At 44.7% G+C, this 27,079-nt stretch overlaps 2 protein-coding genes across 2 annotated transcripts in view; both read left to right on the top strand.

Moving 5' to 3' along the window:
• Nucleotides 1-8,190, top strand: part of LOC125459327 (uncharacterized) — a 42,474-nt gene extending 34,284 nt beyond the window's left edge. Inside the window, exon 12 of the mRNA XM_048545657.2 lies at nucleotides 5,186-8,190. Coding sequence (XP_048401614.1) covers nucleotides 5,186-5,478 — 293 coding nt within the window. The 3' untranslated portion in view covers nucleotides 5,479-8,190. The remainder of the gene's footprint in view (nucleotides 1-5,185) is intronic.
• Nucleotides 8,191-19,056: 10,866 nt separating this feature from the next.
• LOC125459419 (uncharacterized) overlaps nucleotides 19,057-27,079 on the top strand; it is a 37,486-nt gene continuing 29,463 nt past the window's right edge. Inside the window, exons 1-2 of the mRNA XM_048545845.2 lie at nucleotides 19,057-19,104; nucleotides 24,336-24,579. Coding sequence (XP_048401802.2) covers nucleotides 19,057-19,104; nucleotides 24,336-24,579 — 292 coding nt within the window. The remainder of the gene's footprint in view (nucleotides 19,105-24,335; nucleotides 24,580-27,079) is intronic.

Genomic DNA, 27,079 nt, shown 5'->3' on the forward strand with positions numbered 1-27,079 from the left:
GGTGCTCCCCCAACTTGGGAAAACAACCTAATCTATTCACCGTACCCATGCCTGTCATGATCTTATAAACCTCCGTAAATTGACCCCTCAGCCTTTGATGCTCCAGGGAAAATAGCCCTAGCCTATTAACCTCTTCCCTATGACTCAAACCCACCAGCCCCAGCAACATCCTTGTAAGTCTTTTCTGCACCATGTCAAGTTTAACAACATCTTTCCTACATGAAGGCCACCAGAATAGTACACAGTATTCTGAAAGTGGACTCAGCAATGTCCTATGCAGCTGCAGTGTGACATCCCACTCCTACACTCAAGTGCTCTGACCAATGAAGGCAAGCATGCCAAATGCCTTCTTCACTACCCCATCTACCTGCCACTCCAGTTTCAAGGAACTATGCACCAGCATGCTTAGGTCTCTTATTCAGTTTACAGGGCCCTACCATTAAGTGTATACGTCCTGCCCTGGTTTGGCTTACCCAAACTGCAACACCTCACATTTATCTAAATTAAACTCCGTGTGCCACACCTCACCCCATTTGATCAAGGTCCCATTGTGCTCTGAGATAACGTTCACTGTCCATTACACCACCAATTTTGGTATAATCTCAAACTTTCTGATCATACCTCCTATATTCACATCCAAATCATTGCTATAAATTACAAAAAGCAGTGGACCCAGCACCGATCTTTGCGGCACATCGCTGATCATAGGCGTCCAGTCTGAAAAGCAACTCTCTATCACCATCCTCTGTCTCCCAGCTTCAAGCCAATTTTGTATCCGATTGACTAACTCATCCTGGTTCCCATGTGATCTAACCTTACTAATCAGTCTACTGTGCAGAACCTTGCAAATGCTTTGCTGAAGTCACAACAACATTTACCAATCTGTTTTCATCAATCTTCTTTGTCACCACTTCATAAAACTCATTCAAGTCAGTGGATCATGATCCCCCATGCACAAAGCCATGTTGACTATCCCTAATCAGTCCTAGCCTTTCCAAGTGCATCTAAATTCTATTTCTCAGAATCCCCTCCAACAACTTACCCACCACTAAGGTAAAGCTCACTGGTCTGTAATTCCCTGGCTTTTATTTACAGTTTTTCTTAAACAATGGCACCTTTTTAGCCAACCTCCAGTCTTCCTGCACCTCTCCCGTGGCTGTCGATGATGTACACATTTCAGCAAGGGACCCAGCAATCACTTCCCTAGCTTCCCACAGAGTTCTGGGAAATACCTGATCAGGTCCCAGGGACTTATCCAACTTTTATATGTTTTAGTACCTCCAACACCACCTCTTCTGTAACATGAACACTTGTCAAAGACATCACTGTTTACCTCCTCAAGTTTCTTGGCTTCCATGACCTTCTGCACAATAAACAATGATGTAAGATATTCACTTTGCATCTCGCCCGTCTCCTGTGGTTTCACACACAGCCAGTTTGATTGTTAAGGGACCCTATCCTCTCCCTAGTTACTCTTTTTCCATTAATATGCTTGTAGAATCTCTTTGGATTCTCCTTAACCTTATTTGTAAAAGCTGCATTATGTCCCCTCTTTGCCCTTCTGATTTCCCTCTTAAGTATATTCCTTCTGCCTTTATACTCTAATGATTCACTCATTCCCAGCTGTCTATACTGGATATATACTGCGTTCTTTTTCTTGACCAGAACCTCAATTTCTCTGGTCACCCAGCATTCCCTACTCTTACCAGCCTTGCCCTTCAGACTAACAGGAACATAGTATCTCTGAAATCATGTTATTTCATTTTTAAAGGCCTCCCACTTCCAAAATGTCCCTTTACCTTCGAATAGCCTCGCTCAATCAACATTTGAAAGTTCCTGTCTAATACTGTCAAAATTGACCTTACTCCAGTTAGAACTTTTAACTTTATGATTAATTCTATCTTTTTCATAACTATTTTAAAGCTAGTATAATTATGCTCACTTGTTCCAAAGTGGTCCCCGACTGATTCCCCTGCTTTGCCCTGCCTTATTTCCCACCAGAAGGGCAAGTATTGCTCCTTTTCTAGTATATACATCCACCTCCTGAATAAGAAAGTTATCCTGTACACACTTAACAAATTCCTCCCCATCTAAGCCCTTAACAGCCCCAGTCTGTGTTTGGAAAGTTCAAATCTCCTTTTATTACAACCCTATTACTATTACAGATATCGGATATTTCCTTCTCCATTTCCTGCTGACTGTTGAGGTCCCGATAATGCGATCCCAACAAGTTGATCATCCCATTCTTTTTTAAAGTTCAACCCGTATACATCACTGCCGGTCTCCCAGGAATATCCTCCCTAAGTACAACTGTAATGTTATCCCTCACCAAAAACACCCCCACCCACCACTTCTCTTGTCCCCATTTCAGTCCTTCCTATAGCATCTCTACCCAGGATATTGAGGTGCCAGTCCTGTCCATCCCTGAGCTGCATTTCTATAATAGCTGTAATATCCCAGTCCCATCTTCCCAACTATGCTCTGAGTTTGTCTGCCTTACAAGTCAGTCTTCTTGCATTGAAGTAAATGCAGCTTAATTTATCAGCTTGGCAGTAAATCTCTGATTCGGACCTGCTGTAGGCTCCCTGGTTTGGTACTGTATTCATTATCTCTTTGTTCCCTGTATGCCTCTGCCTAAGTCTTTTGGTCTGTACATCCTTTACTTACTATGATCTGCCTGTATGTCATGACAGATCAAATGAGTAGCAAGAGATGCATATCTCCCTGGAAGCCACTGATTAATTGATTGATTAATTTATTGTCACGTGTACCGAAATACAGTGAAAATTTCTGTTTATGAGCTATACAGGCAGATCATAGTAAGCACGGGATGTACAGATTAAAAATAGTTAGATAGAGGCATACGTGTTACAATGCACAGAGTGTGTGCTAGGCAAGATTAGTTTTAACAAGATCAGCATTATTTGAGGCTAGAGAGTCCGTTCTTCAGTCCAATAGCGGCTGGGAAGAAGCTGTTCCTGAACTTGCTCGTACGTGTGTTCAGGCTTCTGTATCTTCTGCCTGATGGAAGAGGTTGTATGAGTTTATTAACGGGGTGTGATGGGTCTTTGATGTAGGCACCCTCTCTGCAGCAGCGAGCTGTGTAAATGGAGTCCACAGATGGAATGCTGGCTTCCGTGATGGTCTGGGATATGCACACCACCTTCTGCAGTTTCTTACAGTCCCGAGCAGAGCAGTTGCCATACCAGGATGGACATTCTTGCCGTTGAGGGAGTGCAGCGTAGGTTCACGAGGTCAATTCCTGGAATGGTGGGATTAGCATATGTTGAAAGATTGGAGCGACTGGGCTTGTATACTCTTGAGTTTAGAAGGATGAGCGGGGATCTGATTGAGACGTATAAGATTAATAAGCGGTTGGACACTCTGGAGGCAGCCCAGCTCGTCCTCTCCCCCCACTGCATCCCAAAACCAGCCCAGCTTGCCCTGGCCTCCCTAACCTGTTCTTCCTCTCGCCTATCCCCTCCTCCCACCTCTAGCCGCACCTCCATTTCCTACCTACTAACCTCATCCCGCCTCCTTGACCTGTCCGTCCTCCCTGGACTGACCTATCCCCTTCCCTACCTCCCCACTTATACTCTCCTCTCCACCTATCTTCTTTTCTCTCCATCTTCGGTCCGCCTCCCCCTCTCTCCCTATTTATTTCAGAACCCTCTCCCCATCCCTGTCTCTGATGAAGGGTCTAGGCCCAAAATGTCAGCTTTTGAGCTCCTGAGATGCTGCTTGGCCTGCTGTGTTCATCCAACTTCACACTTTGTTATCTTGGATTCTCCAGCATCTGTAGTTCCCATTATCTCTATCTCCCTTTTGTCGTTTGACTCATTGTTGTTTGATGTCCGTCCCACTACTGTGGTGTCGTCAGTGAACTTGTATATGGCATTCATTCAGAAGTTGGCAACACAGTTCTCCAGTTCACCCATCATCTGCACAATTCTTCTGAACTTGTCTTATATCTACACACAATATAAAACTAAACTGCTAGATTATTCTGATTTTGAGCAAATGGTCAAGGAATCCTGATTCATATGCCAGTAACTTCTCACTGCATGTTCATTGCTCAATACACCCCCTTCACGTAGTCTCTGATGGATGTCTCTGCCCTGATGAATGGGAGAGAGCGAATGAATGCTTGTTTCTGCACTACAGTCTGGTTGCACTGAAATCATACTTGAAGGTATATCTAGACAAATAAAACAAATAGACTCTTTGAAATGGTACTCATCAGTTTTAGCGGAAACAGTAGTATGGATTTCATGTTGTGCTTCTAACTTGTTGGCTGTATCACCTAAAGTGCTTTAGTTAGTATCTATATAGCTACATTCACATTGAAATGGCATATTTCAGTTTTTGGGACTTAACTGACTACTGATGCTTTGTCCCAATTTTAAAGTCTTTAACACAATTAGTGGAAGCTATGTTATGTAGTAGATAGCCATGAATGCACTATCTTCTTGGATCTTCCTGACCTGGAGGTGACTGAAGCATTTTGTGCCATGAAGTGACCTTTTGCTAAATAGATGATTTCATGCTAACTATCCTCCATATCTTCTGCAGCTCTCTTTTTGTCACTTCCCAAAGTGTATTATGTTCCATAATTGCTTCAAATTTAGTAAAAATTTCTCATGTTGGAAACATGCCCATTTTGATGTGTAACCCATGATTTTTGCCCAGGTGAATACATTCTAGTCATGTGGCTTTTAACTATTCATCTGGTGTGAGGTAACAACATTTTAATCTCACACTCAGTTTTCCCAGTTTGAAGAACAGGATTCCTTCTTATATTTTGATTCTTGAATATTTTTGTTTCTTCTCTCATCCATGACTACGCCTTCATTCTTCCATGAACTCCATGTCTTCTGTATTGGGACAGTAGATAGCTAGATGTTCTCTCACTAATGTTATGGTTTTTATTTTCATCTTGAACATTAAGGCCCATAATTAATGCAGGTGTGTTGCTGACTGTTGGTAAAGTAGCTTAGTATTCGTAGAATGTTGGAAGTAGTTTAGGTTAGAATCAAAAGACCCCTTGTGTAGGAGTGCAGAGTGTTCGCTGGAACTACTGAATATCATTGTTTTCCTTTTGGTAATTAAAGTAAAATCTATTTATTTGTTATATTATTAAGAGTTTTACCGATCTCAATTTTTATTCCACCCTGCAATTTTACAGGGGTATCACAGATAACTTGCGAGACACCACATCCTCAAGCTGGCCAACCTGTAACGATTTCCTGCACTGTTACGGGATCTTCTTTAGAAGACACACACATCACTTGGTACAAAGATATTTATCCTTTAGATGAAACCAGCTGCATTAAAAAGAAACCATTTGAAACTGGTGTAGGTTTCACCACTGCATTAACTTTCACACCAAAGCAAGAAGATGATAATTGTCAGTTCCAAGTTAATATTATCACTGAGATGGACCCAGTCAGCAGATATTTCAAACTGAAATTAAGTTGAGTTGGTATGGCAGTTTCTGAAACAGTAATCAATGTATTCTGATTTAGTAGCTACAAAGTGGAGGGATATTCTTGCTTACACTTCATAATGTATAATAAAACATTTCATAGTTGAAATGTTGGATTTGGGATCAACATTAGCTTTGTTTATTTTATCTTCATCCATTTTAGTCTGAGATTTACTGGTCACTAATAAATTTATCCTGGAGCATTGTAATCTCTATATTTTCTACTTGAATGAACAGTACTAATATTTTTGTTCTTGTTAGCTGAATGATCAAAAGCAATGGAGAAAAGCCATTAACTAGCTAATAACAGATTGAATATTAAAAATATACCTTAAAAGCCAATCTTTGTGTCAAAACAGAATATATTAATGAAAGATAGTCACAACTGTTACTGTGAAGGGGGAAATGGCTGCTAAAATAAATTCCACATAGCATGTGGACTGAGAGAGAAGTGTGAAAAAACCAGGATAAAGTGTGAGGAAATATTGTGTGATATCACCTTCAGTGTTGCTTTTGTTCACAGTCATGACTGGCCTGAAACAACACAGTGTTGGAGCTGGAGGAGCAAAGCAGGTCAAACAGCATCAGAAAGTTGACGTTTCAGGTTGGGACGCTTGGAGGGTGAAGGGAGCTCAGAAATAAACAGAGAGAGAAGAGCTGGGGCTGGGGAAGGTAGGTGAGATGGTGGTAGGTGAAAACAGGGAGTGGTGGGGATTGGTTAGCGGATGGGTGGGACACACAGGTGGCAGGAGAAGATGGACAGGATGTGTCAGGTCATGGAGGCAGTGATGAAAGGGAGGGTTGGATATGGGATGAGGCCGGGGTGGGAAGACTTTAAAACTGGCGAATTCTATGCTTAGGCCATCAGGTTGTAGGCTCCTGAGGCAAAATATGAGGTGTTGCTCCTCCGGTTTGCATTTGGTGCCATTGTGGCACTGGAGGACGCCCAAGATGGACATATCACCCAGGGAGTGGGAGGGAAGTTAAAATGGCTGGTAAGCGGATGGTGTTGCCGTTTGTTCATCATGCCTGTAATGTTGCACATGACCTCTTGAATAGAGAAATTGGCTCTGGTGTCTCCAGTTGCCATTTTCTGTATACATTGTGTGCAACCTTCTCCTGCAATGCAAAAAATGTAACAACCATATGTGCCTGAGATAATGTTGCGTAGTACCAATGTTATTGAGTAAGTTGAGGTTGCAGCAGTGGTGAGAGCAGTTGGAGGAAAATAGACTGGTAAAGTAATTGTAGGAAGTGAAGTAAAACAGGGGAGCAGAATGTTAGGAGTAGTTGTAGGTGTGCGGAGAACCATTGAGATAAGAGGTGGAATTCCTGGCCATATCTGAAAGATTTGCCAGAACTGCAGCTATGTCCTATGAGCTAAGATGACATTAGTTTCCTTCGTTGTCTTATTTTTGTGTTGATACTTGAAAAACTTTCTAGCTCTTGGTTGTTTCAGCTAAGTGTTGTGTCTATGAGGCTAAAGTTGCTTGAAGCCTAATCCTTTGATTAGTAACAAGTATCTTGCTCGGATTTATGAATTTTCAGCCTGCAAATGGCATGTGCGTTTTGATACTCATCCCACTCTAATGGAGCAGAGAAATGAGTAAGTAGTATATATTGTCCCACTTCAGTTTGATAGGTATTTTTAGTTTTCAAAGAAAAAAATCAATTAGTTTAATTCAAGACTCAGCAGTGCTGAAGATATACAGTAATAGCATAATTGAAGAGACAGCTCAATACCATAACAACGTGTGTTTTTGTGCTGTTTAGGAAGCCCACTTTATAGTTCATTTCATACACAAAGTACATTACTTTGTAATAATAAGGTGCATTTGTTGATGACTATTGGATCCACTTTAAAATGAAGACAGTTTATTCACAGACTGTTGTTTGGATGCTTCATCTGAAAATTTATGAACAAACAGTATTAATAACCATTTCAAAAAATGGAAACTTTGTGAACTATTTTTGTATTCCACATTTGAGAATATGTCTGAATTTGCCATTTTGCCAAGGTGTATGTTTATGCAATGTTACTATATTGGAACAGTTATTTTTGTATTTTGACTACCTATTCAACTAACTGAAAATTATTATTTGAGAAATAGTTGCAATAATAGATATTTCTGCTTTTTCCTCTTGACTCTTCCCCAACAACACACTCTTTCTGAATTGGAAAGATAATTCAAGAATCTTTTCCAGCACAAAATCTAAACTGACACCTCGGATTAGTACCAAGGGAAGTCCTGCAGTGCTAAGAATACTGTGTCCTCCATATGACACATTAAAAGCAGGCCCATTGACCTTGTGGTCATTGTAATTGTGGCTGCCTTTTTGGGCAGATGATTTATATTAGCTAGGAATTAGAACATGTTTCAATTCCTCTAACCTTTTCTGGCTAACTATTAATGTATGCAATTGGAAGCCTTCTGAAGTTGATTACTGTGACTCAGAGTTGACAACTTTTGTAGAGACTTCCAAATGGCTGGTAATTGTCCATTAGAAATTACGAGTTGCCAAGACATTATTGGAGAGTCAATGTCATTCCCCAATTATCAGGAAACCAAAATATCTGGGCCATTGTATGAAATGGCTTACAATTGAGATTTGTTTTTATTAATATCAATTTAAATATCAATTTTAATTGTTTTTTTAAAAAAGTCAAATTAAGATTTAGTTGACAGAACTTTCTTTGTATCTATTTGGTGTTTAATTTTTGTATATGTAAATAAAGTATATATTTCTGTATTCTAAGTTCAGCAATATTGTCACTTCATTGTAGGAATGTAAAATAGCAGTAATTGGATTTTGTGTTTGCCAAGATAGAAGAGTCATTGACTTTCATTTCACCACTCCCTCGATCACAACATAAATTTAAAAATATTTTACCCAGGTTCCCTATTTGGTGTATGCTTTCTATATATTATACTTGGAATTAAAAGATCCATCAACTGGATATCTTTGCTAAACACAAAATTAATTTATTTTGAAATAAAACGGTCCAATAAAGATGCAGAATTGGTTAACACTCTCAACTTGTAATCTGAAAAATATAAACATCTGCCGGCTGTGATGATGCAATGGGTTTAAGAGGTTATTTTGTCCTTTTTTTTTGTAGAGCGGTTGTAAGGCAAAGCCGGCTGGGTAATGTAAACAACTTGGGAGGCTTTGGCTTTTTTTAAAAAAAGTAGCCTGAATGCGATGTGGCCAGCTCTCTCAGATCATTATCTATGGGGTGTTGTGGACCAGACCAGATCCCCTAAAATTATTTTAAGGAGGTCACCTAGCTCCAAATTTTTTCTTATTTTAAAGGCAGATATAAAGCCCCATGTTGCAGATACAATGCAACTGGTCAAACTACTCGCCGTTAAGGACGTCCTATCTAAAAGTTGGGAGAAATTGCTGCATCTCAATGCATTTGCTGAGCGCCAAGGTGAGTTTCTCACAGGCAGCAGCTAATGGCCAATTAAGAGGGATTATAACTTGTTAAATGCTTTATTAACATCACAAATCACCTCATTAATATTCAGCCTCCAGACTTACCAAATGTGCTGAACAAACTAGACTTCAGTAATTCTTATAATGGAGGGTGGTGGAGGCACCTGGCAACTTTAGCTCACTGCCAGCTGTACTGTTGTGATGTGAAGCAGGAGGATTTATACATGAATATACATCCAAAGAAAGCCTGAGAAGGATGCCATACTTGAGGGAAGTGTTGTCCAAAGTCAGGAGTGACCTGGTTTCAAGGGGAATGCAGTCAATGATCACACCTGACATGGTTACTTCATATGCAAGGGGCTGGTTGGGAAAAATAGGCACATGGGTTGGGTGGGTACTTTGGGAAATGTGAAGCCTGTGGTGTCAACAGACAGGGCCACCAGGAAGGAAATATTTATGTTTGGGACGTTCCAGCTGAGTCTGGAAATCATTGGTTGCGGAGTGCTCGCTGTGCTGTGATGGAGATGAAAAGAGCTATCACGACACTGAGTGGATGAGCTAAGTGACTCGACCTTTAAGGAACGGCACTGCAACCAGCACTAATCCTGAGGCTTTTAGTGGGAAAGAACGTTGGTCAAAATCCAGTGCAATGTACAACACGGACTGCCTACTCCATGACTGTCCTACAATGTTGACCCTGTTTGTACATGGAATCTCCCTGCTACAGCTGCTGCTGGTAAACCCTTTGACAGATACATCCTTCACAGAGGGAGCTAACAATTAAGAATATTGAATGGGGATGGACAAACGTGTCACCATTGGCCAATGTCAGGTGTATGCACCTTTTCCCCAGATGCCTATTCAGGGAGCAATGTACGTAGCCATAAAGTACTGCTGGAGGTCTTCAGATGCATTTACTGTCTACATAGAAATTAACAAACTCCTGACAGTTCACACCAAAAACATTTATGCAGAAAGTTATATTGCCTTCTACCTTTTATTATATAAGCCTCTAAAATACCTTCAGTAGGTTTTCTTCACGCTCTCCCTCCCATTGAGTCATTCTACAGTCTCTGGCTCCCCAGTTGTAGAGAGGGCCAGCCAGAAGTGAAGCCCTTTGGCCGTAGAATGTTGGTGGGATAACCACAGGGCCAAGTGTCTGGATGGGTCTGACGTACTGAAGGTCGCCTTTTCTAGAGGCAGCTTGAACCTCTTAGGGTCAGAGAGGTCAAGTAGGATTTTGGCTTCAGAAGCTCAGAGACAGGAAGTGTTTCAGAGGCGAGACACATTTTCTCTACGAGAAAGCAGGAAATATCTTAGTAGGAGAGAGATAATGGGAACTGCAGATGCTGGAGAATCCAAGATAACAAAGTGTGAAGCTGGATGAACACAGCAGGCCAAGCAGCATCTCAGGAGCACAAAAGCTGACGTTTCGGGCCTAGACCCTTCTTCAGAGAGGGGGATGGGGTGAGGGTTCTGGAATAAATAGGGAGAGCCCCGCCCACGGCTGACAACCTCATCGCTCCGCCCACAACCTCCACAGCCAGCAAACCCCAGAGTAGACAGCCACACTGAGCCCTGCCGAATCTTCACCATCCCCCCAGACGTCCCACTGACTGAGGACGAACGGTCAGTCCAAAGCAAGGGGCTCACCTTTGTCCCCCTACAACCACACATCAACGCATACCAGTCACGTTTGGACATAGAGCAGTTTTTCCGCCGCCTTCAACTCCACGCTTACTTCTTCAACCGGGAACCTAACCCTCCCTCCACTGACCCCTTCACCCGTTTCCAACACAAGTCCTCCTCCTGGACACCACCTCCAGGCCTCCTACCCTCCCTCGAACTCTTCATCTCCAACTGCCGTCGAGACATTAACCGCCTCAACCTCTCCACCCCCTCACCCACTCCAACCTCTCCCCTGCAGAACGGGCAGCCCTCCGCTCCAACCCCAACCTCACCATCAAACCCGCAGACACGGGTGGCGCAGTGGTAGTATGGCGCACTGACCTCTACATTGCCGAGGCCACCTCCTATCGCCCCCTTGATCATGACCCTACCCCCAAGCACCAAACCATCATCTCCAACACCATTCATGACCTCATCACCTCAGGGGACCTCCCACCCACAGCCTCCAACCTTATTATTCCCCAACCCCGCAGGCCCGTTTCTATCTCCTTCCCAAAATCCACAAACCTGTCTGCCCTCGTCGACCCATTGTCTCAGCCTGTTCCTGCCCCACCGAACTCATCTCCAACTATCTGGACTCCATTTTCTCCCCTTTGGTCCAGGAACTCCCTACCTACGTCCGTGACACCACCCACACCCTCCACCTCCTCCAGAATTTCCAATTCCCTGGCCCCTAACACCTCATGTTCACCATGGACGTCCAGCCCCTATACACCTGTATTCCGCATGCAGATAGCCTCAAGGACCTCCGCTTCTTCCTGTCCCGCAGGCCCGACCAGTCCCCCTCCACCGACACCCTCATCCGCCCAGCCGAACTCGTCCTCACCCTCAACAACTTCTCTTTTGATTCCTCCCACTTCCTACAGACAAAGGGGGTGGCCATGGGCACCCGCATGGGCCCCAGCTATGCCTGCCTCTTTGTAGGTTACGTGGAACAGTTCCTCTTCCGCACCTACACAGGCCCCAAACCCCACCTCTTCCTCCGTTACATTGATGACTGTATCGGCACCGCCTCTTGCTCCCCAGAGGAGCTCGAACAGTTCATCCACTTCACCAACACCTTCCACCCCAACGTTCAGTTCACCTGGGCCATCTCCAGCACATCCCTCATCATCCTGGACTTCTCAGTCTCCCTCTCAGGCAACCAGCTTGCAACTGATGTCCATTTCAAGCCCGCCGACTCCAACAGCTACCTAGAATACACCTCCTCCCACCCACCCTCCTGCAATAATTCCATCCCCTATTCCCAATTCCTCCGCCTCCACCGCATCTGCTCCCACGATGAGGCATTCCACTCCCGCACATCCCAGATGTCCAAGTTTTTCGAGGACCGCAACTTTCCCCCCACAGTGGTCGAGAACGCCCTTGACCGCGTTTCCTGCAACACATCCCTCACACCCTGCCCCCCGCCACAACCGCCCAAAGAGGATCCCCCTTGTTCTCACACACCACCCCACCAACCTCCAGATACAAGGCATCATCCTCCGACACTTCTGCCATCTACAATCCGACCCCACCACCCAAGACATTTTTCCATCCCCACCCTTGTCTCCTTTCTGGAGAGACCACTCTCTCCGTGACTCCCTTGTTCATTCCACACTTCCCTCCATCCCCACCACACCCGGCACCTTCCCCTGCAACTGCAGGAAATGCTACACTTGCCCCCACACCACCTCCCTCACCCCCGTCCCAGGCCCCAAGATGACTTTCCATATTAAGCAGAGGTTCACCTGCACATCTGCCAATGTGGTATACTGTATCCATTGTACCCGGTGTGGCTTCGTCTACATTGGGGAAACCAAGCGGAGGCTTGGGGTCAGCTTTGCAGAACACCTCCGCTCGGTTTGCAATGAACAACTGCACCTCCCAGTCGCGAACCATTTCAACTCCCCCTCCCATTCTTTAGATGACATGTCCATCATGGGCCTCCTGCAGTGCCACAATGATGCCACCCGAAGGTTGCAGGAACAGCAACTCATATTCTGCTCGGGAACCCTGCAACCCAATGGTATCAATGTGGACTTCACCAGCTTCAAAATCTCCCCTTCCCCCAACGCATCCCAAAACCAGCCCAGTTCGTCCCCTCCCCCCACTGCATCCCAAAACCAGCCCAGCCTGTCTCTGCCTCCCTAACCTGTTCTTCCTCTCACTCATCCCTTCCTCCCACCTCAAGCCGCACCTCCATTTCCTACCTACCACCTCATCCCGCCTCCTTGACCTGTCCGTCTTCCCTGGACTGACCTATCCCCTCCCTACCTCCCCAGCTATACTCTCCTCTCTACCTATCTTCTTTTCTCTCCATCTTCGGTCCACCTCCCCCTCTCTCCCTATTTATTCCAGCACCCTCACCCCATCCCCCTCTCTGATGAAGGGTCTAGGCCCAAAACGTCTGCTTTTGTGCTCCTGAGATGCTGCTTGGCCTGCTGCGTTCATCCAGCTTCACACTTGATCATTATCTTAGTAGGAAATTAGTTTGTGCAATGTCCAGACCAGGAATATTTGGTTAGAAATCTGCAAATCCTTAAAAGACTGAGAAAATATAAACTTTCAGTTTCGTGGCTGATCATGTAAGATAATTAATATTCACAGGAAAGAAATAGGAAGAATCAGATGCATCAAATTTAATGATGTGGGACAATGGGCTAACTTCTCTGAATTTTGATCACTGTAAAGTGATGGCTTTAGGGAACTGATGAGACTTTGCTCTGTATTTTCACTGACATCCATATTTAGGGTGCTTAGTTAGTTTCAAAGAGACATATAAACATGTAAAATAATCAGAGGCTTAGATAGGGTGGATAGGGAGAGCCTTTTTCCTCGGATGGTGACGGCGAGCACAGGGGGCGTAGCTTTAAATTGAGGGGTGAAAGATATAAGACAGATGTCAGAGGTAATTTCTTTACTCAGAGAGTAGTAAGGGAATGGAACGCTTTGCCTGCAATGGTAGTAGATTCGCCAACTTTAGGTACATTTAAGTCGTCATTGGATAAGCATATGGACATACATGGAATAGTGTTGGTTAGATGGGCTTGAGATCGGTATGACAGGTCGGCACAACATCGAGGGCTGAAGGGCCTGTACTGTGCTGTAATGTTCTATGTTCTATAGACAATAGAGTTCAGCCCATCATGCCTGTACCAGCCATCAAACACCTCTCCATTCCCACTTTCCAGCACTTGCTATGGTAAGCGTTCTTCGAAATGCTTCTTAAATGTTGCAATGATTCCTCTATTACCCTTCAAGTCAGTGAGTTCAAGAAAGCCTCTGGATGAAAAATTCTTCCTTAAACCCCTTCTAAATATATTTGCCCCTTTTCTTAAAAGTCTGAATCTGGTTATTGATCCCTCTATTAAGGGGAAAAGTTTCATCCTTTCTATTCTATCTATGCCCCTCATAACTTTATATACCTCATTCAGATTCCCTATCAACCTTCTCTCCCCAAAGGAAAACAACCCAAGCCTGTCTCCATATCACAGTGAGTCTCCTCTTCTTCCTGTCCAGGTTAATTACATCCTTCCTTTAATCTTGGCAATCAGACTGCACACAGTACTCCAGCTTTAGCCTAAATAACATCTTACACCAACATCCATCTTAACCCTGTGATCAGAGATAATGGGAACTGCAGATGCTGGGGAATCTGAGATAACAAAGTGTGGAGCTGGATGAACACAGCAGGCCAAGCAGCATCTTAGGAGCATAAAAGCTGACGTTTCGGGCCTAGACCCTTCATCAGAAAAAGGGTCTAGGCCCGAAACGTCAGCTTTTGTGCTCCTAAGATGCTGCTTGGCCTGCTGTGTTCATCCAGCTTCACACTTTGTTATCTTCATCTTAACCCTACCTGTTCTTTTACTCAATGCCTTGATTAATAAAAGCAGGTATTCCACATATATTTTAACCCTCAACAATCTGTCCTGTTGTCTTTGTTAAATTTTACTTTGTTTTCCGTTAATGAAAATCTGCAGACTTGTGTACTCACCTTTCAGTAAATGACTACACTAAACTCGAAACAATCAATCAAATGAGATTTGGGTTGCCCAATAGTAACATGGACTGAGATCATAACAAGTTGCCCTGGTAGCCCTCAGTAATATGACAGGCTTGCTGACTTCATCATGTGGAATTGTGACCACCCTTCCTTTGAGCACAAAATCCTGGTAGCTCCCAGAGATTTATCTAATTTCATCTATACCCACAACTGGGCCTTTGCAGGAATTTACAGTGCAGTTGGATCCACAATCTAGTGTTGTCTGCCAGCACTCAGAACAAGAAAGAGTCTTTCTTTCTTTTACCTGTAGTCTAGGGCTGTTTAATAACTACTCTCAAGTTGTGACTTCCAGCACACTGATGCATCAGGGCACTAACGCATGGACCAGGGGTTGCAGTCGGTTTTTAACCTCCTTTGTGTTTATCCCCGTGAAACAAAAATAATTCAAAAATAAGATAACAAGAGTCCAGAGACAGTATGTTCCTGTTAGGGTGAAGGGCAAGGCTGATGGGTTTAGGGAATGCTGGATGACTACAGAAATTGAAGGAATATTTTTAATACAGAAATCAGGAGGGCAAAAAGGGAACATGAGATAGCTTTGGCAAATAAGGTTAAGGACAACCCAAAGGGATTCTACAAATACATTAAGAACAAAATACAATAGGACCCCTTAGAGAGTAGCAAGGTCACCATTTGTGGAACTGCAGGAAATGGGGGGGATACTTAAACAAGTATTTTGCACCAATGTTTACTGAGGAGAACGATATGGAAGATAGAGAACATGAGCAAATAAATGGCGACATCTTGAAAAATATCCATATTCCAAAGGAGGAGGTGCTTAACGTCTGAAAATGCATAAAAGTGGATAAATCCGCAGGACCTGATTAGATGTACCCTAGAAATCTGTGGGAACTGAGGGAAGTGATTGCTGGGCCTTTTGCTGAGATATTTGTATCAGTGAAAGACGCAGGTGAGGTGCCGGAAGACCGGAGTTTGGCTAATGTTCTGTCATTATTTAAGAAAGGTGGTAAGAAAAAGCTAAAGAACTATAGACCAGTGAGATGACATTGGTGGTGGCCAAGTTGTTGGAGGAATCCTGAGGGACAGGATTTACATGTATTTGGAAAGGCAAGGACGGATTAGGGACAGTCAATATGGTTTTATGCTTGGGAAATTGTGTCTCACTATCTTGATTGAGTTTTTTGAAGAGGTAACAAGTACTGATGAGGATAAAGTTATGAATGTGATCTCTATGGATTTCAGTAAGAAATTCAACAAGGTTTCTCATGGTAGACTGTTTCACAAGGTTAGATCACATGGAAATAGAGGGACATCTATATGTTTGATTCCAGAACTGGCTTGAAGGTAGCAAGCAGAGAGTGGCGGTGGTGGAGAGTTGGTTTTCAGACTGGAGGTCCGTGACCAGCAATGTGCCACAAGGGATTGGTGCTGGGTCCTCTGTTTTTTTTGTCATTTATATAAGTGATTTGGATGTGAACATAGGAGGTATGGTTAGTAAGTTTGCAGATGACATTAAAATTGGAGATGTAGTGGACAGCAATAAAGTTACCTCAAAGTACGATGGGATCTTGATGAGATAGCCAATGGGATGAGGAGTGGCAGATGAACTTTAATTTAGATAAATGTCAGGTGCTGCATTTTGGAAAGGCAAATCACGGCAGGAGTTATACACTTAATGGTAAGGTTCTAGTGATTGTTGCTGAAGAAACAGACCTTGGAGTGCAGGTTCATAGTTCTTTGAAAGTAGAATCGTAGATAGATAGGATAGTGAAGAAGGTGTTTAATATGCTTCCCTTTATTGGTCAGTGCATTGAGTATAGGATTAGGAGGTCATGTTGTAGCTCTGCAGGACATTGGTTGGGATACTTTCTGAGTTTTGCATGTATATCTGGTCTCCCTCCTATAGGAATGATGTTGTGAAACTGGAGAGAGTTCAGAGAAGATTTACAAGGATATTGCCAGGTTTGGACGGTTTGAGCTATAGGGAGAGTCTGAATAGACTGGGGCTGCTTTCTCTGGAGCATTGGAGGCTGAGGCGTGACCTTATAGAGGTTTATAAAATCCTGGGGTTCATGGATAGGACAAACAGGCAAGGTCTTTTCCACTGAGGAGGGAGTCAAAAATAGAGGGAATAGGTTTGAGTTGAGAGGGGAAAGATAAAGTAGGGACTTTTCAAGCAGATATTTGGACTGAGGTGCCAGCAGAAGTGATAGAGGCCGGTATAATTACAACATTTAAAAGGCATCTGGATGGATATATGAACAGGAAAAGTTACAGGGATATGGGCCAATTGCTGGCAAATGGTACTAGATTTATATAGGATATCTGTTCGGCATGGACGAGTTGGACTGAAGGGTCTGTTTCCATGCTGTATATGACTCTGTGACTCTGTCTGAGGGAGATGGTGTCTTGCTGAGAGGAAAGGGTAGTCAGCCTCTGGTTAACTTTTTATCGGCTTCCTGTTTGAACTTTCCCACACTTCTCCCCCATCTCAAAGTTAAAAGGTACCAGTCCTTAGTGAGGTCAAGGGCACTTATGGTCAATTACGGAGAGTCACCACAGTTGGTCAAAGGACTCATTCAATTGCAGTAAGGGAATTTCTACCCAGTCTGTCACTTGAGCCCACCACTGCCTGGGGATCATTGTCTTTCCTGTCTGTGGATGGGCCTCAGTTATTCCTGCAGGTCAGCCATTCTGAAGATTATAAGCTCATAATTCAAGGATCTATGGAAACATCACTCTAGGGCCTGGATGATACTCAGCTGGAGATATCTTCACCAGTCAGTCTGAGGATTGGGCCATGGTTAGAACTGGGATTTAGATAATAAGCATTAAGGGTCTTTATCAGATGATCCATGGAGTGTCGAATAAGTGGGAAACTCAGGTCTGGGGATGGGCTATATCATGCTGTGATGCTGAGGGGTGAATGACAATCAAGTTGCCCAAGTTCCACTGTAAGGCTGGAATGATTTACAGTGTAGGAGTGCTTGGATGCTGTGGAATCCAAATCACTATCACTCTATTTCAGTGGGAGGACAGTGGATTAAAATCATAGACATGGCAAAGTGGTAATCCATGGGCTGAGGGGGGAAAATTGGGGATGCTAAAAGTCAAATAAAGTGTTGGATGATGGGACATGAAAGCTGATGGGGTTGACAGGAACAGCAACTCAAAACCCAGAACATGAAGGGTTAGGACTATTGGGCAGACTCTAAAATTACTTGCAAGAGCATGAACTAGATAGTGTGCCATTTTCAACTGAAACTTAACAAATCTAAAAACAAAAAAGGTGAAAACACATAAATTTATTTCTTTTTCCTGCTAGTGCAGGACAGGGCAGACTGATTTGTTACGTATGTCTTTGCTAGGGGCAATTGCATTAATCAAGCGTCTGTAGATTCAATAATGCCACGTGTACAATCAAATTGCATTTCATATGCAGCTTGTGCATTGACCAAAATTGTACATTAAATATTCTGGAGATCTGAAATAAAAGCAGGAAGTGATGAAGAAACTCAGCAGGTCTGGCAGCATCTGCAGCAAGAGAAACATAGGTACTGTTTTGAGGCTGATGAATCTTTGGAAGCTCTGTTTCTAAAACACATTAAAAACCTTGGCCTCAAGCAATCGTGACAATTTCATCACTTATAATAATGGATCTTCGCCATCTCCGCAAAGCTGATGTGACTGCTGGAAATCTTGAAAGTGACACCTCAGTGCACCAGTTCACATACATATTTCACAGGTGTCACTGCTGCACACTGCTTTAGAGCTGCTACCCTGCCACAATGAACTCCAAATATGTAAGAACATTGTCTGTTAAATCCACTAGTGTATTTCTTAGCTGAGTGAGTGGGATGGGGGAAGAGTGCAATGACAGTCTAGTCCTACCAGATTTGTAATCTTGCTCTGTTGTTTGGTGACATGTTTTTCACTACATATATCTAAATAAGGTGAAATAACTGAGGTCCACATGGAGGCAAGTACATTGCCTTCTGTTATGAGAGTTGTCCATATCATAATGTATTGCAGCCTAACATGAAACTTCATTTCCATTTGTTATGACTGCTCAGGAATCATATCACCGAGAAGCTGTTTTGGTTATGATATTCCCCTCAGAGTATAAGTGCACCTATTTCAAATGGATCTACAATGGCTGGGACTATTGTTACTGATACAGTCCCACACAGACAGCCCAAAAGGAGGCAACAATTACAAAAGCAAATCTTTGAACAACAGAAACATCAATGTCTGATGAGCAGCTTCCAGAGAGAGAGAGAGAAGCAGCAACAGGAAGTCTTTGCAGGATGCAGAGGAGGATGAGGAGACTCAGAATCTGCCATTTGCCCTGTCTTTCTTTCAGACATCCACGGTTCAATATTGGCTGGCGTCCCTAGACACCATACCAGAACTGTGTCATTTACTGAAACAGGACATGCAATCAGAAGGCGTGGGCAGTCATCCCATTACAGTGGCCATCAAGGTAACAGGAAAGCTTAACTTCAATGCATTCTGGTCCATTCCAAGGAGCTGCTTGCTGATCGAGTCAGGCCTTGTCCTCTTCACGGCTGTGGATGCCACTGCAAAAGAGAAGAGAGGTCATTAGTTGTACAAGGGGTTCGAAGTTTGAGCACCCGAAGAATGAGTTCAAATTGGCACATTGATGGCACAGTGGTTAGTCTTGCTGCCTCACAGCACCAGGAACTTGGGTTCGATTCCACCCTCGGGTGACTGTGTGAAGTTTGCACATTCTCCCTGTGTCTGAGTACATTTCCTCCAGGTGCTTCAGTTTCTGCTGACAGTCCAAAGGTGTGCAGGTTAGGTAGATTGTCTTTGACAAATGTGGAGATAGGGTGGTAGTGGGGTTGTCTGTGTGGGAAGTTCTTTTGAAAGTCACTGCAGACTTGGTGGGTCAAATGGCCACTTTCTATGCTGCAGGGATTCTTTGATTCTATGATGGTCGTGGGAGGGCTGCGCAGCACAGAACATGAAGCTGATGGGTTGCCTGAGCATGGAGCATTCACTATTTCCATGAGTGGTCTCAACTCCCTCTAGATATTGTGAAGATCACCTCTTTATATCGAGCAAGGAGTCAAACATTACCCATCCATCTTTTCTCCTCAAATCCTGCTGTGACACATTCCATTTCAATGTTTTCAGTGTTTCAAAAGGCCATCTCTCATTCTTCTAAACTCCAATGCATACATACCCAACTTTCTCAATCTCTCCTCAGAAGATAGTGTCTCTATATCCAAGACCAACTAAGTGAATCTTCTCCAGAGTGATTATCTCTTTCTTGAGGTCAGGAGATCAAAACCATTCACAGATGTTCGTGAGAAGAACTTTGCAGCATGGAAAGGGCTGTTTCTGCTGTTGTCTTTTCTGGTGCCTAGGCCAATGCCAATTGATCCTTCCGGTTTCATTTCTTTGAGACTTTGTACCGATTGGTACAACTGAATGGCTTGCCAGGCTACTTCAGAAGGCAATTAAGAGTCAACCACATGGCTGTGGGTCCACAGTCACTTTTAGGCCAGACCAGGTGGGGATGGCAGATTTCCTTCCCTGAAAGATAATAGTGATCCAGATGGGTTTTTCTAACAATTGGTGATGGTTTCATGGTGATGTTAGGAAGGAGATAATCAGCATGGCTTTGTGAGGGACAGGTCATGCCTCAAAAGCCTTATTGAATTCTTTGAGGATGTGACTAAACACATTGATAAAGGTCGAGCAGTGAATACAGTGTATATGGATTTTAGCATGGCATTTGATAAGGTTCCCCACGGTAGCCTCATTCAGAAAGTAAGGAGACATGGGATTCAGGGAAATTTGAATGTCTGGATAAAAAAACTCGCTGTCCAATAGAAAACAGAAGGTGGTAGAGATGGAAAGTATTTAGCCTGGAGCTCGGTGACCAGTGGTGTTCCGCAGGGATCTGTTCTGGGATCTCTGCTCTTTGTGATCTTTATAAATGACTTGGATGAGGAAGTGGAAGTGTGAGTTATGGAGTTTGTTGATGACACAAAGGTTGTTGGAGTTGTAGATAGCGTGGAGGGCTGTTGCAGGATGCAAAGGGACATTGATAGGATGTAAAGCTGGACAAAGAAGTGAAAGATGGAATTCAACCCAGAAAAGTGATTCATTTTGGAAGATCGAATTTGAATGCAGAATACAAAGTTAACGGTAGGATTCTCAGCAGTGTGGAGGAACAGAGGGATCTTGGGGTCCATCCATAGATCCTTCAAAGTTGCCACCCAAATTGATAAGGTTTTAAGAAGGCATATAGTGCGATGGCTTTCATCGGCAGGGGTATTGAGTTTAAGAGTCGTGAGATTATGCTGCAGCTCTGTAAAACCCTGGTTAGACCACTCACAGAATATTGTGTTCAGTTCTGGTCACCTCATTATAGGAAGGATGAGGAAGCTTTAGAGAGGGTGCAGAGGAGATTTACCAGGATGCTGCCTGGACTGGAGAGCAGGTGTTCTGAGGAAAGGTTGAGGGAGCTAGGGCTTTTCTTACTGGAGTTAAGAGGATGAGACGTGATTGATAGAGGTTTACAAGGTGATGAGAGGCATAGATCAAGGAGACAGCCAGAGACTTTTCCCCAGGGTGGAAATGACTATTACAAGTTGGCATAATTTTAAGGTGATTGGAGGAAGGTATAGGGGAAATGTCAGAGCTAGGTTCTTTACACAGAGAATGGTGGGTACATGGAATGCTCTGCCAGTGATGGTAGTGGAGTCAGATACACGAGGGATATTTAAGTGACTCTTGGATAGGCACATGGATGACAGTAAAATGAAGGGTATGCAGATTAGTTTGATTTTTAGAGTAGGATAATAGATCAGCATAATATCGTGGGCTGAAGGGCCTGAACTGTGCTGCACGGTTCCATGTTCTATGAAGCAATTGAGGTTTGAAGGAAGTCTACATTTTTAGATAACACAGTGTGGAGCTGGAGGAACACAGCAGACCAGGCAGCATCAGAGGAGCAGGAAAATTGACGTTGGTGGTCGGGAGAAGGATCCCAAACCAAAACGTCAGTTTTCCTGCTCCTCTGATGCTGCCTGGTCTGCTTTGTTCCTCCAGCTCCACACCTTGTTATCTCTGACTCCAGCGCGGGCTGTTTGACAGCTGGGCACTGATCATGGGTAGGACCTTGGTCTCCCTCCATGGCTCCTAATCTGAGGTTCTGACCCAGTGCCCCATCAACTAACTAGGCAGTTCTTGCTATCTCAGATAACAAAGTGTGAAGCTGGATGAATACAGCAGGCCAAGCAGCATCTCAGGAGCACAAAAGCTGACGTTTCGGGCCTAGACCCTTCATCAGAGAGGGGGATGGGGAGTGGGAACTGGAATAAATAGGGAGAGAGGGGGAGGTTGGGATGGGGAGAGGGAACTGGAATAAATAGGGTGAGGGGGGAGGTGGACCGAAGATGGAGAGAAAACAAAATAGGTAGAGAGGAGAGGATAGGTGAGGAGGTAGGGAGGGGATAGGTCAGTCCAGGGAAGATGGACAGGTCAAGGAGGCGGCATGAGGTTGTAGGTAGGAAATGGAGGTGCTTGAGGTGGGAGGAAGGGATGGGTGAGAGGAAGAACAGGTTAGGGAGGCAGAGACAGGCTGGGCTGGTTTTGGGATGCAGTGGGGGGAGGGGAAGAACTGGGCTGGTTTTGGGATGCAGTGGGGGGAGGGGAAGAACTGGGCTGGTTTTGGGATGCAGTGGGGGGAGGGGAAGAACTGGGCTGGTTTTGGGATGTGCATCCCCCCACTGCATCCCAAAACCAGCCCAGCCTGTCTCTGCCTCCCTAACCTGTTCTTCCTCTCACCCATCCCTTCCTCCCACCTCAAGCCGCACCTCCATTTCCTTCCTACCACCTCATCCCGCCTCCTTGACCTGTCCGTCTTCCCTGGACTGACCTATACTCTCCTCCTCACCTAAGATAATAAAATGTGAGGCTGGATGAACACAGCAGGCCAAGCAGCATCTCAGGAGCACAAAAGCTGACGTTTCGGGCCGAGACCCTTCATCAGAGGATGAAGGGTCTAGGCCCGAAACGTCAGCTTTTGTGCTCCTGAGATGCTGCTAGGCCTGCTGTGTTCCTCCAGCCTCACATTTTATTATCTTGGAATTCTCCAGCATCTGCAGTTCCCATTATCTCTCTCCTCCCCACCTATCTTCTTTCCTCTCCATCTTCGGTTTGCCTCCCCCTCTCTCCCTATTTATTTCAGAACCCTCTCCCCATCCCCCTCTCTGAAGGGTCTAGGCCCGAAACGTCAGCTTTTGTGCTCCTGAGATGCTGCTTGGCCTGCTGTGTTTATCCAGCTTCACACTTTGTTATCTTGGATTCTCCAGCATCTGCAGTTCCCATTATCACAGTTCTTGCTATCTCTACGTTTTTAGGTTGTTCTGGTTGGGGCGTTTTGATTTAATAGATACAAATTCAGTATTCGTACCCAAGAGTAGTTCTAATGAGTTTGCATATTTTCTTTTTAAAACGGATATGGGTGCTCAGAGATAATGGGAACTGCAGATGCTGGAGAATTCCAAGATAATCAAATGTGAGGCTGGATGAACACAGCAGGCCAAGCAGCATCTCAGGAGCACAAAAGCTGACGTTTCGGGCCTAGACCCTTCATCAGAGAGGGGGATGGGGAGAGGGAACTGGAATAAATAGGGAGAGAGGGGGAGGCGGACCGAAGATGGAGAGTAAAGAAGATAGGTGGAGAGAGTATAGGTGGGGAGGTAGGGAGGGGATAGGTCAGTCCAGGGAAGATGGACAGGTCAAGGAGGTGGGATGAGGTTAGTAGGTAGCTGGGGGTGCGGCTTGGGGTGGGAGGAAGGGATGGGTGAGAGGCAGAACCGGTTAGGGAGGCAGAGACAGGTTGGACTGGTTTTGGGATGCAGTGGGTGGGGGGAAGAGCTGGGCTGGTTGTGTGGTGCAGTGGGGGGAGGGGACAAACTAGGCTGGTTGAGGGATGCAGTAGGGGAAGGGGAGATTTTGAAACTGGTGAAGTCCACATTGATACCATATGGCTGCAGGGTTCCCAGGCGGAATATGAGTTGCTGTTCCTGCAACCTTCGGGTGGCATCATTGTGGCAGTGCAGGAGGCCCATGATGGACATGTCATCTCGAGAATGGGAGGGGGAGTGGAAATGGTTTGCGACTGGGAGGTGCAGTTGTTTGTTGCGAACTGAGCGGAGGTGTTCTGCAAAGCGGTCCCCAAGCCTCCGCTTGGTTTCCCCAATGTAGAGGAAGCCGCACCGGGTACAGTGGATGCAGTATACCACATTGGCAGAGGTGCAGGTGAACCTCTGCTTAATGTGGAATGTCATCTTGGGGCCTGGGATGGGGGTGAGGGAGGAGGTGTGGGGACAAGTGTAGCATTTCCTGCGGTTGCATGGGAAGGTGCCGGGTGTGGTGGGGTTGGAGGGCAGTGTGGAGTGAACAAGGGAGTCACGGAGAAAGTGGTCTCTCCGGAAAGCAGACAGGGGAGGGGATGGAAAAATGTCTTGGGTGGTGGGGTCGGATTGTAAATGGCGGAAGTGTCGGAGGATGATGCGTTGTATCCGGAGGTTGGTGGGGTGGTGTGTGAGAATGAGGGGGATCCTCTTAGGGCGGTTGTGGCGGGGGCGGGGTGTGAGGGATGTGTTGCGGGAAATACGGGAGACGCGGTCAAACGTGCTCAGTTTCGGAACTGTGTCCACCTTCACCAAGCTGACTCTGCAATCGCTGCGCCCCCCAGCGGTGGAAATTGGACAGTCGGCTCCGCCCGAGCCCGGTGAAAGTGAAACTCGGGCCGAGCGGAAGCTGCCCGTTGGTGTGCTGTCGGGTTTACAACGAGAGAAGCGCCGGATCGGGTCACGCACACACACACAGAGAGGGGCCATGGGCCCGGTGAGGAGCTCGCTGCCGCCTCTGGTCCCGGTGTTAGCACTGCTGACCCTGGTACCGCACTCAGGTAAAGGTCGGGGATGGGGGAGCGGCCATTCGGCCGTCTTCGGGAATGCTGGGCTCAAAAGTTCAGGCTTTGTACTTTGCCCGTGCATTTTCTCCGGGTGTAAAATAGGAGATGGGCATTTCCTCTCCTAGGACGCTATTTAATATGTTTTGTGTTGAAATTGGCTAAATAAAGCTTAAATTCCTCGTCGAGCTGGAGAAACTCAGAAATTCACCGTCTGGAGAGAGAAAATAGAATTAATGTTTCGGGTCCAGTGACCTTTCTTCAGCACTTCTGCGCTTTTAAAAATACAATTGTACCCATTTGGACGTACATGGAATAGCGTAGGTTAGATGGGCTTGAGATAGGTATGACAGGTCGGCACAACATCGAGGGCCGAAGGGCCTGTATTGTGCTGTAATGTTCTATGTTCATTTTGCTTCTACTTTCGTTACGGAAATAGCATTAGTTTGAATAATGTGTTTCAAAAATATATATAAGGTGTAGAGCTGGATGAACACAGCAGGCCGAGGAGCATGAAGGCTGACGTTTCGGGTCGAGACTTTCTGGAGAAGCTCTGCACCGTGTTACCTCAGATTCTCCAACATCGGCAGCTCCTACTATCCCTTTCAAAAATATATGTCGTTATTCTGCCTTGCACGGGCTGTTTGACAGCTGGGCACTGACTACTGGTAGGATCTTGGTCTCACTCCAGAGCTCCTGACCTGAGGTTCTGACCCAGTGCCCCATCAACTAACTGGGCACAGCCTGCTTTAATACAGGGTTGTGGAATCATACTGTACACTAGAGGTCCATGGAGTCTGCACCAATGGAAGACTACTCGAAGTCTACACTAGTTCCCCAGACCATCACTTGGCCCCCAGCCTTCAATGTTATGACATTTCAAGAGCTCATCCATGTACCTTTTAAAGACTTTTGAGGTTTCCCAACTCAGCTTCCTTCCTGTGTAGTGCATTCCAGATTTCCGTCACCCTCTGGTTGAGAGAAAATACCTCCAAACACCCTCTAAGCCTCCTGTCTGTCACCTTAAAATCACACCCCCTTATTATGTGCTATTTAGCTAAGGGCAAAGGCTGCTTTCTGTTTGTGCTGTCCCTGTCCCGCATAATCTTACGTCTCTGGCTTAGGTCTCCTTTCAGCCTTCCCTGCAACAATGGTAATAACCTGAGTTTCTGCAGCCTCTTTCCTTAGCTAAACATCATGAAAATGCAAGGCAACCAATTTAATGGGTTGTGAGACTATCTTACATCTATTGCTTGCTTTCTTTTAATTTTCGCTTCAAGCAATGTATTCACTGCTTGTGGAAGCCCCCAGTTTCATCAGGCAAATACTATGTTGATAATGTTACAATTTCCCGCAAGTAAAATTTTCACCTAAGTGCTGCTTTGTGACTAAGTACTTTTTTTGGAACACAGACAGAAATAGGGAAAGCAGCTACCCTTCATATCTCAGCACCTAGCATCTTTGTGCTGATTAGGAAATGTTTGTTGCCAATACTCTCTTTTCAGAATGGCGATAAAAGTCGTGACATCTGTCCAACTTTGCCCCGGAGATATTTGAGGAGTTATCCTTGGTCTAACCTTATTTTCAACTATATGGGGTCTAGGTGATATATAATGAAGACATAGCCTCTTTGGCTACATGTACAGCAATCACACCCAGCTTGACACCACCACCACCTCTCTTCAAACTCTGTCATTTTCTCTCTCAGCTTGATTGTCTGACATCCAGTTCAATCAAAAACAGGTTGAAATTTCTTTTAAACTGAAAATCACTAAGCCATGACCGACTGCAGTATAGGCACCTTTATCATAGTTGGATTCCCTCAGTTTCAGCTTTCCTATTTACAATTGCAGTGTCCTGCTTGATCCCAAGTTGGAGTTCTGACCTCATTTTCTCTTCATGCCAAGACCGTCTACTTCCACGTTTTTATCTATACCTTTGTTTTAAATTGTATCCTTGAGATACGGGCATATCTGGCTAGGCTGGGATTATTTGCATATCTCTAAATGCCCAGAGTGCACTTGAGAGTTGCTCTGGGTCTGGAGTTGCATGCAGGCCAGAACAGGTAAAAGCAGCAGCATCGTTCCTTAAATGATGTTAATGAGCCAGTGTGTGTTTTTTCACAACTATCAGCAGTGGTTGCATTTTATTGTAGAGCTATTTTTTAAAATTCCTCCTTCTATTGAATTCAGATTGGACCCTTTTACTCAGATAAAAACCAAAAGAACTGCAGATGCTGTAAATCAAAAACAATGCCGCTGGAAAAGCTCAGCAGGTCTGGCAGCATCTTTGACAGAGAAAACAAAGTTAATGTTTCGGGTCCAGTGACAAATAATTCTAGCCTAGCCAGATATGACCATATCTCAGTTTTGAGTTACTAGTCCAGTGACATTAAAATACACCACTTGGGCCTCGTTTGTTTTATGAAGACCCTCATGCAATCTTTTGACACCATCTAGGCTCCTGTTTTGTCTGAGCATTGAACTTTTTTTTTCTG

This window comes from Stegostoma tigrinum, chromosome 17 (assembly GCF_030684315.1).
Source record: "Stegostoma tigrinum isolate sSteTig4 chromosome 17, sSteTig4.hap1, whole genome shotgun sequence".
NCBI classification, from domain to species: Eukaryota; Metazoa; Chordata; class Chondrichthyes; order Orectolobiformes; family Stegostomatidae; genus Stegostoma; species Stegostoma tigrinum.